The sequence below is a fragment of the Numida meleagris genome, chromosome 3 (genome assembly GCF_002078875.1).
Source record: "Numida meleagris isolate 19003 breed g44 Domestic line chromosome 3, NumMel1.0, whole genome shotgun sequence".
In the NCBI taxonomy this organism is placed as follows: Eukaryota; Metazoa; Chordata; class Aves; order Galliformes; family Numididae; genus Numida; species Numida meleagris.
In genome coordinates this window covers 58,405,084-58,423,797 of record NC_034411.1, presented here as the reverse complement: position 1 = coordinate 58,423,797, position 18,714 = coordinate 58,405,084, and the positions used below count along the sequence as shown (strand labels likewise).

General features: G+C 36.8%; 1 protein-coding gene across 6 annotated transcripts in view; it reads right to left on the bottom strand.

Moving 5' to 3' along the window:
* The window catches only part of PTPRK (protein tyrosine phosphatase, receptor type K), a 397,652-nt gene that overhangs the window by 210,398 nt on the left and 168,540 nt on the right, over positions 1 to 18,714 (bottom strand). For all 6 annotated transcript variants that reach the window (XM_021390545.1, XM_021390547.1, XM_021390546.1 and 3 more), the window contains exons 4-5: positions 6,217 to 6,298; positions 4,361 to 4,476 (exon numbers count right to left, since the gene is read on the bottom strand). In XM_021390545.1, coding sequence (XP_021246220.1) covers positions 4,361 to 4,476; positions 6,217 to 6,298 — 198 coding nt within the window. The remainder of the gene's footprint in view (positions 1 to 4,360; positions 4,477 to 6,216; positions 6,299 to 18,714) is intronic.

The following is an 18,714-nucleotide window of genomic DNA, read 5'->3' as shown; positions in this document are numbered from 1 at the left end:
ACGAGAATCACAATTGTTCCCAGCTCAGGAAGCAGTTAAACACAGCCTGATTATGCAGAAAACCCTATTGCTCTGATATCCCAATCAGATCCACAGAACAAATGCTGAACAATATGTACACTGCTTTCTAGAGTCTTTGTGTCCCAAAGTATTATTTACTCTATCCAGACAGTTCTATTTCTATACTTTCTCAGTAAAGAAACAAAGCTCAAAACAAGGGAAGCTTTCCTCACACTGAGAAATCATACAGGTAAAAAGACTCTTCTCAATGTCTCCATTTTAATGTTTGTATTGTTCTTCGCACGCTGTTCTCTTATATTTAACACTTAACACATATCCGTCCTAAAGAGTATCCACATGTAGAAGTGGTAAAAGTGACTATTGTTTGCAGGGATATTTACTGACTTAGCTCCACTGGAATGCATGGCATTTCACGTATATAAAAAGAAGACAGCCATATTTATACTAATTCAGCAAACCAATGTGAATAAATCAGCAAGGTGCATCAAATGCTGGCAGAAGAAACAATTATTCTTTAAGCGTCTTCTCAGAAAAGACAATTCATATACTTTAAAAAATAGAAGATCAGCAGAAGCATGCAACAACTGATCAGTCTATTACTTGTTCTGCTGCATCTTTTCAGCTGACACATGCACACACATTTATATTCTCTTATCAGAGGAAAGGATTTTCAACAGCTACTACTGCTAACTCCGAAACTTATAAGACAAAGCACACCACAGTGTAGCAGGCAGAAATGCCACATTACTGTGTTGGGTTTGGGGACTCATCAGACAACTCAAATGTTTCAGTGTTTGCAGTGGTACCACTTGAAGTTGTTTGTGCATGACATACCAGACTGGAAATTTTAACAGAAGGCAAAAAAAATAATTAGAGCAAAAACCCACAGTACTCCTTTCAGAAGTTGACAGTAAGCAAAAAACATAATACACTAAGACTAAATGCATTTCAAAAAGAAAATCAACACTCAAAAAGATTAAGGACATAGAAATTCTTTCAGAATTTATCAATAATTGTAGGTCATGAAGAAAATGCTTCAGCTTATAGCTGTAATACATTGGATTATGCTGAAAAGGTAAAAAACACTAAATCCAAGTGCTGCATTTCTGTCCTACTCTCACACCCAGTATCTTCTCTATCACAAAAGGCATGTTTCAGATCATCTTGTTCAACCAGTTAAATCTCTTTACCTGCTCAAATATTTGTTTTATATTAATGCAGTTGGAATGTTATCTTTACTGCTTATCTTTCAATGCCAGAGCTCTGACTGTCCCCAGCTTTGGTCCAGTGGGGCTGCAAAATGCAGGGGTTGCTGGGTTGGGTTGTAAAAGGGGACAGGAAACCAGATATAATCTAAAAATAAACTAGCAAAATCTACAGCAATGAAAGTCAGGACAAGTTCAATGTTAATTCACATTCATCTGAAATTCTTACAGATACACATTTATACAAAATTAAGTTGATGAAAAGGCAGCCATAAACACTCAAAAAACTGTATTGAAATGCTGTGCCTATTTTCACCTATTTTTATATTCAGTCACACAAAGGTATGTGCACTTAATTTATGGCTACACAGAAAACATGGAAACGTCCATGTGCATGCACACAGATCATTTGTGTATTATCAGCAGTTTTTACCCTCTGGAAAATTGAAGTTTATACAGGTCCTTACAATGAGACAATCCACAATGAGATCTACTCTCAGGTTGTTAGAATCCTTCCCTCTTCCTTGCTTCTGACCAAACATCCCCATCTTCTCCCATCCATTGGCACAGTTTATATAGTTAGGTAATTCAGTCATGAATCAAGCTAAAAATGAAATGAAACAAAACGTTCCCACACCATCATCACCCTTACAAACCAAATCCAAAATCACCCTTTCCCTCAATAAAAACAGCAACAAAATTCCATTTGGGGACAAAATCTTTTTCCACCAGATCAGTTTCCTCAACTAACTCAGTGGGAAGGTGAGTAAAAGCTCCATGCCGCAGAAGGGTTGAGGAGGGAGAAGCTGAGGTTGCTGCAGCTCAGTGCAGCTGGATTGCAGTCAGAGACTACACAACAGAAAACAAAGCATGGTGGCTGCTTCTCCCAGCTCCGCCCCGCCCCTGAATTTACTTAGCCCTTGCCTGCAGAGGGATGGGAAAGCCCACAGAACAGTAGTAGATTCCGTAATGGAATCTGTGCCTGCACAACTCTATTACTTCAATGCAAGCAAATGTTATCTTAGATCATTTCAGATATAAAAAGTTGTAGTGTCACAGATTGTACCTTAGATCTTATCAAAGACTGTTTTAATAGCAACTTGTATGCTACTTTTTCTTGTCTTTTTTTCTCTTTTACCAAGGAAATATCTTTTCTCTTTCAATAAGGACATGACCAAAACCTATTTTCTCTAATACAGTGTACTTGAAAAATGTCTTTTTTTTTTCCCCACATCAGTTTTTGTTGTTATGAGAAAAATACATTCCTGGAATGTTTCAGCTCAGGGTTCTCAAAAACAATTACTTAGGCATTTGATTTGATCTGCTGGCTCTTCCTTCCTGGGTATTCAGCCTTTATGAATCTCTGGTTTGGTCAAAGACTAACATGAACCTCTTTCAACTTGTATACTTTAGTCTCAAAAGGCCCCCATATATACTCACCCTGTATTTAAATGACAAGGAGTCAATTCACTATTATTAGCTGAGCAGAACAGCTCTATCATATGTTTGATGGATGAAAATTCAGGTAGGTAGGAAAATTCAGAGGTAGGAAAGTTGATGATTTGCACTTATGTCAAGAAGGTAGGATGAAGTGTTGGAATAATGAGAGAAGAAGAAAAAAATGTGGGTCACCTTTAAGTTGGTGAAAAATTGGGATTACTTAAGGGAAAACAAGGAGGGGGAATGTAAGTCCCAGCATATGAATTTAGTAGTGAAGTATCTTGAAGAATATCAAAGGACTTCATAAGCACAAGCAGAGTTATTTGAACATCAAAGATACTTATCTTTTGCACTGTGAGAGAAGTACCACATCTGTGATCCACACACAAAAAACCACCCTCGAAGTGGTGGTTTCAAGGGACAAAATATATGTTTTTGAGTTGTCTGGCTGCTAACTGGTCTCCTAAAGGGAGTGTAAGTTAGCAAGGATAATCTGTCAGCTATCTGACCCAGAGGACCAAGCGATAGGGAAGATTTCCAGCTGGCTGTCCCTGTCAGCCCTTTCTGACCAATTATCCAATGAAGATAGTGCTTCACATTTGTTCTTGCGTGCACCTATTATTATGCTCCTGTCTTTGGTATAATAACCAAGCTCAATTTCAGTTTGCATGCTTTATGTGATCTGTTTGGCAAATCTCTGAAACTGTACTCCACTTCCTCCATGCAGACATTTTATATGTGCTCAGTTTAAACAAGTTTCTACTTAAAGACATGGAATACCACATCATTCCTACTGATAAGATACCTTTTTGATAAATGCAATACACTTACTGCCAAATTTGTGTCACATTTTAAAACGTTACAGCATATTTGTCTGGCAGTACATTCAGTGCATCAGATTTTTATAATCTCATACTCCTATTAAAAACATTCTCTTTTACATTTGAAGTTTATCACATGCCTATATGTAACTGTTACTCAAGGTTTGTCATCCCACTCTCTATTAAAAGAAAATCAAACAGATTGAAGTAACTGATTACAGTTCATTTCAAGAGCACAACACCTTACAGAAATTACATACTTTAAAGTTCTGATTATAGTAAATTTCGAAGTACATTTGCCAAAAACTTTGAAGTTCTGAAAAATGTATAGAAATTTCATATTTTAACAAAAATGAGTTCTGTTGTAAAACACATATTAAGAAATTATTCTAAAGCGATGTCGGTGCTTAAGGTATAGGTATAAACTAGACCATTCACATACAGGTATTATGTGGCAAAACTCACTTTTTAAAGGAATAGGTGTGAACCTTTGCAATCCTTCTACTTACTTGATGATCTTCATTATTAGTCTTTTAAGACCATGCACAGAAATCACTAAGAAAAATAGCTTATTTTAAATTTGAGAATATGTACTTACACGTACTTCATGGTAATAAATGGAGCTGACTTACAAGTAGAGAAGATCAAAGTACCTTAAAGAACAACATTCTACTATTGGCCATAAAATTGTCCTAATCCAAGCTTTTTAACACTACAAAATTGATTACCAGTTTCACCATTTAAACAATATAGCATCTTACTTAAACTAAATGTTTCACATGTAAAAGAAAAAAAGACTTAAGAATTTAAATATTTCCCTTCCAGAATGCATCTTGTCCTCTAGGCAAATAGACTTAGATGAGTTGGCCTTACCTGCAGCCATAACTTGTTATTCACGGCATCTCTCCCTGTAGCAATGCACTGAAATGTAGCATTCTGCCCTGCATTGACCTCTACATCCCCCAGCCTCAAGAAATGTGGAGATTTATCTGCAGAATTGGAAAACAAAAATTACAAATAATGTTTATTGCTAAAAAAGGTGTCGTTACATTGTCTCTGTGAAGACGCATATTATAAAAACCTTCAGCTGAAGAACATAAACAGAGGAAAGAAAACAATGTTTTATCTCAGCTCCAGAAGAATGTTTTCAGACCTTTCCTTTCTCTCCTCTTCATTTTATACATGAGTTCTAATAAAGTAATTTAAGAATCAAAGCCAAGAAAAGCAGATCAAATGCCAGAATGTCAGTAGCAGACTACAAAAATTATCCCTATGAATTTCAATTGCATAATGTCTGTCATACTGGGAAAAAGACAATTAGAAGGATTCTGCTCAAGTAAAAACATAGGTATTATCTAGATTATTTGCAACATAACTTTGAGCCCCATACTTCTACTAAATGAAATCACTTTTGCTGTTGAGCATAATATTTCAGTATTCAGGAAAATTATTTCCCTTACTGACAAAGCCCCTAGGAAAGCTCTGTGGCACAACCACCTGAAGGATTTATTAGACATAAGAAAGCTTACAGACATGTTTGAGGAATGGGTATACTATACAGCTCTCACCCATTCCTTTCTCAAGAGCCACCAATTTCAACAGTAGCTGAGCTGTTATTTCTTTGTATTTAGCTAAAAAAAATAATAAAAAACCACCAGAAAATCTCTCAGGAAAAAAAAACCCATCAAATCAGAATGAAAAAATGTTTGAACATCTGTACGGAAAACAGCTTATCTGAGAAGGGTATGATTTTGATTATCTTCTGTCATGACTGCACCAAAGAGCCTTTTTGCAATTAGAAAATAAATAAAAAGAAAAAAGAAAGAAGCAAAGAAAAATACAAAGCCAGATACTGAAGCTGTAGAGAGTTTTGCTGATTACTGAGATCAGACAGCTGGGCTGGCTGAAATATAAAGAGGTAAATAACACAAATACCCCTTTATGCTTGGTAGCCTATGAGAGCTATGGTCGTCACTGAGTTGTGGGTAGAAGAAAACAAGATGCGAGGTTGCCACTGCAATCCTCTTTTAAAAAATTTTGAAAGAAGTTTGTTGCGATGTGGTCTTTTCAGAAAGTAATTAAATTAACAGCCATGAGGTAAACTACAGTGAAATTAAATTTGAGAAATGAATTGTCTAGGGAAAGATCAGAAAAGTGGTATATAGAGCCAAAGTAACAAAACAACAAAACAACAGTGTTGTCAGAAATGCACAGTAATAATTTCTTCCTCACAATTTTTACTTCTATGACACCTGAATTAACATAATTTGTGTTTGCAAGTGCATAGTTTTACCCAGAGTTAAGCAGAAAAAGGCAAATGTAAATGCCTGAATTCTGTTCACAAAACAAACCATAGCAACAGAGCTCCCATCAATAGTTCAATACCTAAAAGCCTTTAAAAAGAAACCAAAGCCATGAAATCTGGAAAACTATGTCATATTTCTGTAATCAGTGGATATAGTGGACATACATATTAACAAAAGACAGCTAAAGACAATGAAGTATTTCTGCTTTTATATCCATGCAATACTTTTTCCAGTAGACAAAGATTTCACCCAGGTAAATCACTTGCAACACAGCATTTGGCCCCAGAAGCTACAAAAAAAAAAAAATGCTATTGAAAGAACAAAGAACATCAGCGATCAAGTGATGAAAACTCAGCAGGCCACAGCAATATCAAATATGTCCTGAAAAGACAGAGAAAAATGCAGCTCTTAATCATTACTTACCACAAGGGTAACTCAGAACCTGGATGTCATCAATGGCAATGTAGCCATTTCTCCCATCTGAGACTTCAGCTTCAAATATTACCTGTCAAAATGAAAGAAAAAATGTTTACAACATTCATTTCTGCAGAATTCCCACAGTAGCAAGCGTGTTGATATAAGACACACTGCCTTTTTCATTTAGCTGAAGTTCCTACAAGGCTTGACGACTGAATGGAATATTTATTACCTAATGGATTGCAGTTCCATACTGTTCATACACATGACTTGCTTTGGATTCGCTGCTTATGCCACAATAGAAAAGTAAGTTTATTATCTCAATTAACGGCATACTGTTTTCAATTCACTAAATGCACAAACATGATTAAACTCTGAAAAAACACTATTACTTTCAGACAGGTTCAACATCACAGCATACAACTGATCAAGAATTTTAACATTTGTATTTCCATCGGAGGTCACACCATAGTCCACATTCTCATGTAACCTGCAGCTAAACTGTACAGAAAAATATGCAGCAGCACAGAAATAGTGTAGCACTGCCCAGTGGCAATGAGAAGAACAGCTGTAGCAGGAGATTTATGCAGTAGCCACTAACTTCATTCTTTATTCTTGCAAGGCAATAAGAGAAACTGCTGAGCAGGAAGCAAAATGCAACATTGTCTTCACATCCAACTTCTTGTCCCACTCCAAACATCAAGTAACAACAAAAAATGGTTCTCAGAAGGCTTTAGTAGAGAGCTGTCTTTGCTACAGATGTACCAATATAACATCAGGCTGCCCAGAATAAACAAACTGACAGAAGAGTAGAGGATGATGAAAAGGAAAACACAGAAATGAAAAATGAAGTATGAAGGAAGAATGCCTACACTAAGTAGGTTGCTCCAAAAGTAATGCCTCCTCTTTATTTCCAATGGAGACTACAAGAGCTACAAGGAGCACAATCATGCTGATAGAGCAAATTCTCAGCTACTAAACCCTATTTTTCAACACAGTCACCACCACTAACTTTGCATTTTCACCAGCAATGAACAAAAGCCTGCATGCTACACTTGTAGAAATCTGCACCAGTGGAGGTGAACAACTGTTTCACAGCTGCTACGACGGTGTCATTGCTAGAAAAATGTTGCCCATGGAGTCCATCTTTCATTGGCCTGAACAGATGGAAGTCAGAGGCACCAAATCCAGCCTATACAGTGGGCATTGTAAGACAGTCTAGCCAACATTAGCAATGTGCTTCATAGTCTTCAAACCAGTATGGGGCCTTCCATTACTGCGGTGCAAGAGAAGTGTTGTCTTCTTCTTTGGGCTGGAAGTTTGAGTCTTCAGCTTAGTTGGCGTTGGTGATGCAGTGGCCAGAGTTGATGGTTTGTTCATGTTCCAGGAAATCCAGAAGGATCACCCTTACCCTATCCCAAAAGGCAGTGCACATCTCTTTACCCACAGAAGACTGAATCTTGAGCTTCTCCTTTGAAGGGGAATTCACATGTCACCACTCCATGGACTGCCATTTTTACTCTGGCTCATAGTGGTAATACATGGTCTCATCACTGGTAATGATGTGATCCAAGAAACTGTCACCTTCAGCCTTGTACTGGTTCAACAGGTCCTGACAAACTTGTATACAGTCTTCTTTCTGGTCCTGTGTGAGCATTTGTGGGACTCACCTAGAGCAAACTCTGCAATATTCCAATGTTGCCACTATTGTTTCCAAAGCATTGAAGTTAGCATTCAGCTCTGTACACAGCTCCCTGGTTGTAATCTGGAGATAAGCTGATCTAGATGCCCTTCAGTTCATGGTGTGACAGCTGTGCATGGCCATCCAGAACATGGTTTGTCTTTCACATTGCTTTAGCCACTGCTGAAACGTGCCACCCATTGCCTCACTGTGTTGACATTCACTGTTTGGTCTCCATAAACATTCAACAAGTGCTAGTGGGTTTCATCTCTTGTGCCCAGAGACAATGCAAGGGAGGATGAAGGCAAAAGATTAACCCAATGGTGTGTGTGTGTGTCAGAGGGGTGAGAATGCAAACCCTATCAAGGACCTTTCTTAAAGCTTCCAACTAGAGCACTATTTGACAGCATCTAGCAGCTCCTCTGGCTTCTTCAGGGAGCTGGCACTTGTCACCTGTAAGGACACCAACATCATTTTTTTTTCATTCCTTAACAACCACACTTAATTTGCCTTTTTTTGCTTTGCTGTTTTAAAAGATTATATGGTGCAAAAACAATCAGACATCTCAGTAAGAAATAAATGTTATATTTAAAGCCCTTCCAAATGACCAATTTATTTACATTACAATATAATTCTGCCACATACACAAACTTGTTTCTCAAATTTCAGTTGAGAACTTTGGCTGTTGGTGTTAAACCCAGTGGCTTAAATTTACATCTAACTATGAACTGGCTGTTATTCATTCATTTGAAAGTAGTTTTGACCCAGCTACCAGGGAAGCTTGCCCTCATGTGTTTCCCTCCTCTGTATGTTGATACAGTTGATATGTTCCTCCTGGGAGGCCAGAGGAAATAAATTTACCTTACTTGGGACGCAGGTGGGAATTTATGTTTTTTTTTTCATGTTTGCTTTGCTTTTTTTCTGTAGACTGTATATAGTAAAAGATGGAGTTGAGTTAGAAAATTCTCATCAAGCTTTAATTTGATAACATCTGTTCACATTCTAAAAGGGAAATGAAAAAAGAATTATCTACATAGATGAAGACAGCAATTTAAAACACTGAGAAATTGGACCAGAAACAGAGCTTTTCTCACGTATACACACAATACATGAGAAAAAACAGACTGTTCAGCTATCCCTTTCACCAGAGAAAGTTTATCCTAATGAAACCATATTGCATTCAGTGTGAGTCCTGCAATTTGCCTCAACTGCTTTTCAGTTTATAGTACTAGAAGAAATGTCTTAAACACCTGTATTTAGCTGAAAAGTAATTCAGACTATCAATCTAGCCAAAAACCCTTACTTGACTGCATAACTACAAATGTCCTTTCATTTACCACAATTTAATTGTATGCTCATCTAGTGCATTTCTGAGACACACTTGCTTCCCTTAATGGAGAGGACAGAGTTTCCTGGGGGATGAATCAGGCTTGCACACAACAGTTCCGGAGACAGTCATCCTGTCTCGTTTGTTACAGGAGTCAATGCAATGAAAAAGAACAGGAAATGCTGAATAGCTCAGGTAATTCAAATGCTCAGGGGAATTACATTTCACTCCTGACTCTTCAACACAGTTCCTATGTAGTGCTCAAATAGTTACTTACTTCTCCAAATAAAATTGCATGCTCTTGTTTACAAATTGCTTGAATTCAGATAAAAATGATTTAAACAAGAAATGAAATGACAAAATTCCCTGAACTGGGCACATTAATATGTCTTTAACCATCCTCAGTCCACTTCTTGTCCATATATTTGTCCATTTTGTCCCTAAAACCATATAAACTTTCAGGATACATAGTATAATCTACGAAAATCCACGAGTTTACTACTGATAGCATTAAGAAAAAATTTCTACTTGTCTGTTTTGTACTTGTCTTCCTTTAATGACCAAATTAGTGACAAATTGAACCCAAACACCCTGCATATTATGCACAACTTCACAGACCTCTATTATATGCTCAAAAGTAATTTTGTTTTAACTTTAACAAGTCCCAGATTATTCAGTCAATCTTGCATAGAAACCATTCCCCTTTCTTTGATTATCCTTGTCATCCTTCTTTGAACCTCTTTCTATACTCTTTGAAGATAATGAGAGCAGAGCTGGCACATAGTAATCAAGATGTATAAATTCATTCATAACAGCATTATCTAATTTATACTAAACTTCTTTCTTAACCATTCCTAAAACTTCATTTGCCTTCTTTGACCATCACTGCGCTTAAAGTTGACATTATTATGAACCTCAGGATCTTGCTGCAGAGTGCTAACAGTAAGCTCTGAGCCTATCATTCCAAGCATGAAATTCAGATTTTATGCAGTGCGCATTATTTTATCTATTAATCTATTGTTTTTCTACATTAAAATTTGCCTGCCCTTTTATTGCCCACTTACTCACAGCTGGCAATATTGTGATGGTCATCCTGCAGGCCCTCACAATTAAACATTGTCTTTGTTATTCTAAAGTAGCTTTCATATGCAAACTTTTCTCTTGTCACTGTTCTCTCTCCTACCCTGGTCATTTATAAATGCATTGAAAGACACAAATCTCTGTAGGATTCTCCTCTAGTGGCTGCTTTTGGGGATATTGACAATTTATGTATTTCACACAATTGTCTATTTACGAAGTTACTTCTATTCTAATAGAATAGTTTCACTGAAAGGTTTTGTAGAAGAACCCAGTTAAAAGCTTTTTGGAAGCCTGTATCAGTAATACCACCATTACCTATAAGCTTGCTGACCTCTTTAAAGAGATCCAAGGTTGAAACTTAAGCTGATGTCACCTTAAGTGTATAATGTGCAACACAGAGCGAAAAAAGCCAGCAGAATCTAGTTGTCTCATATCAGGTACTACAAAATATCACATAGTTCATTTTCACATCCCAGTTCTAAAACAGCGATATGATGATCATTCTTCATCTAATTTTAATCCAGAAACAAATGTTTCAGAAAGGCCTGAAATCTTAACAGTATTTGAATACACTACAGGAAGTAGCAACTTTTGCAGCTGAGATCCCCAAAAGCAGGGGGGAGGGGGACAACTAGTTGCTCAAGTTGACTGTTCAAGGGCTACACAAATTTCATATTCCTACACAGCCCTAACACAGCACCCTATAAACCTGCGTTTGCAGGAATACACAAGATAACTTAAGCAATGGACTTGCCAAATCTTCAGCTCTTAGCATGGTTAATTTAGGTATCATCATTATTAGCTCATTTAAGGCACTGATCCAAATACGCGTTCCCAAAGTATATCTAGTGAATTACGTACAGAAGGTAGCCAGGAAAGAGAGAGAACTCTGTAGACCAAAGCTTATAAAGAACACAGGAAAGTTTCTCTCCAGTACATGCTTTACATCGAACATCTTTATGGGGAAAACAGAAGGAAATGAATGAATGATTTACATTAAAAAACATCTGATACTCGTACACAACTCAGTTGGGATGTGCTCCTAGATGCATATGTAGCTCAGCCCAGATCCACGTACTAGGAGACCAGAAAATACACGTTCCACTCCCTAGAAACCCCATTGCCTCTTGGGCTATTTTGTAAAGAAATAAATAAATAAAAATAAGTAATCATTCACTGCCTGCTTCTTGTCTTACATACTTATGTACCAGAAAACATACAGAACTGATTGTCTCATCCTTAGATTCAGTATTTTAACATTCCATTTGTTGTTTTATCTGATGGCTATCTTTGGAATACAACTAGCTTTTCTAAAAGCTGTTTTCTTGATGTAAACCAGAAACATCTGCAGGGTATTTCTTCAGGGTTTGAGACCTCTCTTGTCCCTTCTACATTTGACTAGTTCTGACTACTTAAACTATACGATATAGTATATTTATACTGTACTTCTGATACTGAAGAATGCTTGAATGTCTCGAAGGTTTTATGGCAATATTATCATACATAAGGAACAAACATCCATACAACTAGATAAAGTCAGCCCTAAAACATCTTAGTTAAAACAGAAAGTCGGTGTTTCATTGGCTAATTTTTCCTCCTTATCTCATTAAAATGATCTTTAAAATAATGTAAGATTGAAATGACACAAAAGAAGTAGGAATATTTTGATCTTGCAATTTCCAAAGAGCATTCAGCTTGCAATACATCTTTGTTCAGCTATAGGAAGGCTTCTATCAGCTAAATTATCTGAAATTAAATTTGTAATGTAAGATCAATTCCAATGCTTGGTAGCAAGCTGCAGGAGAGCTATATGCAAACAGAAGGTATCATCTGCGATAGTAGTACAAAACAAACCAACCACTGCCAACAACAAAAATAACGAACTTGTGATCTTCAAATACTGTATACAATGACTTGAATATTTGTGCCTTTTCCACACTACTCCAGCATGCACAATCCTGACAGTATTTATGTTGACATATTTTTGGAACATCTCACATCTTTTCTATTCAAGTTACGAGTAAAGCAAATGAAAAAATGAGTTGGAATGAAATTGAGCAGCAGAATTATAAAGTCAGTCTTTTGTAAGCATAGAAAAAGTGAATATTTCAATGATTTTCTTTGTTTATACTCTTCTTCCCTGTTTAATCTTAATTTTTGATAAAGCACAAGAGTGACTCCAACTATAAAGTAGCCTAATATTTATACTAGAACTGGTTAAGATTAAACAATACCGTCTGTTTTGTAGTAAAATAGCTTTTCACAGATGAAAACCATGACCAGCAAGATCAAATATATACATAAAATGATAAAAAAAATCAACAACCTGTTTGCTGAAAAGATTCTAATTCTATCTCATTATTTGCAATGCTAAAGACATTTTAAAAAACTAAACTGGGGACTTTAATAAAAAATAAAAAAAATCAAGAAATTAAGTCAATCTACTTAATCAAGTACGAAAGAAATACTTAATGAAGGCCAGCCGAAAATGAGACAGCGAAATAATTTTTTTACCTAACACAACCAAAATTTTGTTGACATAATAAAAAGCATTTCCCTTGTGAAAGTTACAGATAATTCTGCTGAACTAATTTAGAAATCATGAAAACATAATTACTTCCATTTGAATGCTTAAGTAATGCTGTGAGGCAGCCTTTGCTGCTGACAGGGCCCAGGAGAATTTCCAGCACTATAAATCAAACACTTGAGTGAAAAATCTTGGGATCTAAATTCTGATAAGTCAGCTAACATCCTATTGCAGTGCATTTTTTGTTTGTTTGTTTTGTCTCAATATCAAACCTTCTGAGATTGAAAGATGAAGTTAAGGCTATCTTCTCCCTAGCAACCTTACCAGTAGAGTCAGTCTGCAATTGCTTATGGATTCTTCAGCCATCTCAGAGCCATCCACAGGGACAGCCAGCTCCTCTAATCCCCAAACACACATTTAAGGTCCAGGAAACACTGAGTCTACACTCTCAAAATTCCTTCTGGTGAGAAACCCCTTAAAAAACATGCCTGTCTGGAGTGTCATTGGGTAATCTTACAGAATTTATAGCCATAAATGAGCTAGCTCCTCTATTCAATAACAGAAACAGCCCTAAAATTGCCTCTTTATACATAAGTAAGAACCATAGGTAAGCTGTATTTAAGTTCTTAATGATTTAGGTTTAAGTGTACTGATAATGCTGCAGGATACTTTGAACATTTAGCCATGGGAAAGCCCTTGATAGCACTGCAAATCATGACATTTATATGCTAAACTGTGACAGACACAATAACAGACACAGGCTAAAAACCAATATGATTTACTGAGTATTTATTACTATGATAGACCTAAACATTAAGAAAACACTTTCCAGCAGGGCAGCAGCAATCCTCGCTACAATAGAAATGCAGTAGTACAAGTCTAGCATGATGCCGCTGTACTTTGCTGAGACTGGATAAATCAGTCCTTATGCATGTCAATGACCAGTGGTAATTCTCTATCGTGGGGCAAAAATAAAATAGATTATTTATATATTTAAATATAAATATAGTTGTTAATTCATATATATGTGTATGTATACGTATATGTACACACATACCTTTATCATTAACATGCTCATTCTCAAATCATATATACCCCTAGCCAAATTAAAGATACACTGGAATACACTCAGTAATGAGAACCATTACACCTTGAAGCAATATCTGTGTATCATATAGATCATTAAAATTCCCAGTTTCCAAACCACGAGATGTTTTCCCTATTCAATTAAAATGAAATGACAGCATCTTAGAGTTACTCTTTGATGAATAGCACAAAAGAAGACAGCATGACAGACTGAAATCAGCAGATAAAATTCATTGGTTTGTGTTGCATCCCACATACTGCTTTCTAAAATAACTTTTTTTCCAGTACATATCAAACAAACAAAGCTAAAATTGCTTATTTTCAGAACAGCTATGAAAACAATTTGAAGCACCTATGCGGAGCGTGAAATACATATCCATGCATTTGCTTGCTCCAGACAAAGACATTGTTCAAAACCACTTTGCAGTTCCAGCAACCACCAATCAATGTGCTGATTGGTACATACCTTCCTTTCCTTTCCCACTCCTCTATAATAAAACTCAAATGAACTACAACTGAAGCTATCACTCTTTCACTTTCTCCAAAAGTGTTCATACTCAGCCTATTTGAAGAAGAGCCTTCCCAAAAAGAAACTGAAGTGTAGAAACGCACATTGAAAAGGTATGTTTTTGAATGAGGTCACTCTTGCAAGAGGACCATTCACAGCAGAGTGCAGGTGAATACAACCGTTTTTCAGAAACAGTGGAATAAAAATAGTACCTAGCTTATTTCAGAGACAAATGTTCAGGGGAAAAAAAGGCTTGATCATAAGTTTTTGCTGATATCAGAGGAGAGAACAATTGCAAGCAGAACTGTCCTAAATTACAACAGTTGCTAATGTCACGATGGAAACAAGAAGAGGAAAGACTATGCTACTCCCTTACTCTGGGTCATCACGAACAGAGGGTAGGACAAGTCTTAAGGCAGGAAAGCTAGCACCAATATACATTCTAATATAAGTGGAGGCCTATCTATTACGTGCAGTTTAAAATATATTTAATAAATGTAGATCAAATAGCATCAAGAACAGAAACTCAATTAAAAAAAGTAATTCACCCAAAACAATGGACAGTTTATACCAAACAGTACTATGGAAATACTCATTGCATTAGCGGCAGCCTATACTAACAGTGCGAATTTCAGGTAAGAAATTACACTGATGTCCTCTACAAAGAATACTTCAAGATACAACCACAATATTTAAACCTCTAATTATGTATGTAATGTTATTTTGTCTTCTATATGTTTGCACTAATCAATGCTGGACAAACACAGAAGACAGCCATCTGTACAAACAGCTTATGCCTGAAGACACAAGAAGGATGACACTGGCATTTTGATGCTCTCAGTCTTGCACAACATCCACTAAGCTGAACTGAATCAGACAATGGATGTAATGGGCAAGAAGAAGGACTTCTGTAGGTATATAAGTAGTAAAAGGAAGACTACGGAAAATGTAGGCCTGCTGCTGAATGTGACTTTGGCCCTGTTGTCCCAGGACAGGAAAAGGCTGACTGCTTTCTTTGTCTCAGCTGTTGCTAGTAAGACTGGCCTTCAGAAATCCAAAGACCCTGAGACCAAGAGGGAAAGTCCAGAGCAAGGAAGACATGCCCGTGGTGGAAGAGGATCAGGGCATGGAATACTTAAAAAAAAAAAAAGAAAGAAAGAAAGAAAAAAAGAAAGAAAGAAAAGGAAATATACATGCCCATGAACCCTCATGGGATGTACCTATGAGTGCTGAGGATTATGTCATTGCAAAGCGACTCTCAATTACATTTGAATGGCAGAAGTGCCTGAGGACCAGCATTTACTGGAAACTAACTGCAGAAAGCAGCTTTCTAGAAAAAGACCTGGGAGATCTGGTGGACATGAAGTTGAACATGAACCTGCAATGTGTTCCTGCAGCAAAGAAGGCTAATGGTATCCTGGTCTGCATTAGGAGCAGCATTGGCCCCAGGTTGAGAGGTGATCTTTTACCTCTTCTGCTCAGCACTGATGAGGGCACATCAGGAGCGCTGGGTCTAGTTTTTGTCTGCGCAGTACAAGAGATACAGACATCTGGGAGAGAGCTTAGCAAGGGACAACCAAGATGATCATGGGACTGGAACATCTCTCATATGAGGAAAGTCTGAGAGAACTGGAACTGGCCAGCCTGTGGAAGTCCCAAGGAGGATCTAATCAATGTGTGCAAATACCTAAAGGGAAGATGTAAAAAGGATGGAGCCAGGCTTCATTATCCATGCCCATTGCCAGGACAAGAGGTAACGGGCACAAGCTCTAGCACAGGAAGTTCCCTCTGAACACCAGGAAATACTTATGTGCTGTGCAGATAATCAAACACTAAAACAAGCTGCACAGAATCTCATCCCTGGAGATTTTCAGAACATGCCTGGACATGGTCCTGGGTAACCTGTTCTGTCTCTAGAGCATGATGCCTTGAAAATACAAGAACCTAGAGAAGAAAGAGCATAAACAAACTTACATTTTTATCTACATAAACTAATATCTCTTTTAATAACTAATATCCCATAGACACACTATGGTATTTTAAATTCATATTCTTGGGATCAAGTTTTGATGATCTTACCTTTAGCAAGGCTACTAATGTGATCAAAGAGAAAGACCTTGAAAAAGCTTCTAGGTAAACCAGATGTGCCAGACCTCCAGCTGGATGCTCAAATTTCATTGGAATAAATCTCTCTGGAAATTATCTCTTATTTCTCAAAATATTCAACCGGTAACATTGAAACCATTTAAACTGTCACTTTTAATAGTAGTGTGCAATATCACATGCCTTGGTTAATGAAACTAGACAACTTGGATTAATTTCCTAGTTCACTAGTTAAAACAAATTCCTATTTGAGATTGGGACAGTGAAATATTTCTTTTTCAAAGTAGTTTTAAATCAAACATTGGTGGTAAAGATGTTAAAGCAACAGAAGTGATAGCCGTGAAATCCGTCAAGAAAGGCCTGTGAAATCAGGAGGATGAACATTAGTCAGGAATAATACAGATGCTGTTTACCCCACTAGCAGCCAAGGCCAACTTGCTATATTAATTTAGAATGGATTTTTCAGATACATTCTGGGATAATTTTAGGTCTTTTAGGCATTACATCATTAATAATAGGAGAATTAAATATAGAATCTTTATAGTTTCTTCTATTCATTTAGAACAGAAAGCTATAGCTATTCATTTTATATCTGTTTGCAAGGAGAAGTATGAAAAGCTAGATGTTATTAAGGAACTGAACAAATGAAAGTGGATCAGAGCAGAGAAGACAAGTTACTGACAAGTCAATCCAGGCACATCACAGGAAGATAACTATCAATAAGACAGACACTCAGGGCAAAAGAACCTTTCTGTACCCCGTAAAATCCTTACCTTGAACATACCAACTACAATCTTATCAGACCTTCTCCGTTCTATCTTCCCTCTATCAATCAATCTGCAAAGACATTTGCTAAGTCAACTCGTCTCTGAGCAAACAAACTGAAATGAAAAATCAAATGAAGGAATGATGCATCTGAAATTTAAGAGAAAAGGGTCTCTCCTTCATTCTGAAGCAAAACTATTTTCATTTTTTGAAGTGTTGAAGATTAATACCAAGCAGAGATTCTTAGCTTTCTTTATAGGCGTACCTCATAAGCTACTATTTCAGTGATTTTTGTCTGTCAAAATAAGTAATGCTCATGATCTCTAGCACTCTCCCTGAATTTATCACTTTCTCCACAGAAAAAAAAGGAGGGCAAAATCCTCACAACCAGAAAGAATATTGCCTGTTGAAAGACAGAAATAACCAAGCACCATTCATACACACTTCTTTAGAACAAGGCATCTTGTTTTTTTTCCTTTTTTAAAACACCTATTTATTTTAAAATACTGTTCAGAAAAATAGTTATGAAGCACCAAATAATAATTATTCTTCAAGAAGCTTAAGTTTTTAGCCACCAGAACAAATCTGCTGTAGTTTCTTGTTTGTGATTACATTTGTGATGTAGGTTGTGATATTTTTACTGTTCCTATGAAATCTTTTCCTAATAGATTATTAAATGGCAGAAGAAGATTGGATAGATGAATATGAACGTTTCCCCTCATAAAATGACAGCTTTTATCTACAAGGAGCAGATAAGGGAGAAGGATATCCTTACTAGTAACCTTCTGGAGCTAAATTTCTATCCCCAAATAAACATGTTACAATCTCTGCTCTCAAGGTTCATCCTTCATTATTGTAAGGCACTGTAAGTTAATAAATAATGCATCACCAGTAATTAAAAGCAAAGTCAATTCCTGTATTTAAGCTGCCTTCTTCTCAAATGGTAGGCAGTAGGAGCCCTGTTAGAATTTCAGAATGGTTTGGATTGGAAAAAAACCTTAAACATCATCCAGTTCCAAATCCCTGCCACTGGCAGATTTGTCACCCTCAAGATCAGGCTGCCCAAGGCCCCATCCAACCCAGTCTTGAATGCCTCCAGAGATGGGGCAACCACAGCTTCTCTGAGCAGCCTGTTCCCATACTTCACCACCCTCTGAATACAGATTTCCTCCTAATGTCTCACCTAAATCTGTCAGATTTCTTTTAATTTAAAGCCATTACCCCATGTCTTATTGCTACCTTCCCTGATAAAGAGTGCCTCTGCAGCCTTCCTATAGGCTCCTCTTTAGGTACTGGAACGCTGCTATAAGGTCTCACAAATGAATCCCATTATATTTATTTCATAGTCTCCTGCATTACATTCAACATAGCGCTTTTCACTTAAATTATATTTTATAAGACAAAGATAATTCTTAAGCAGCAATAAA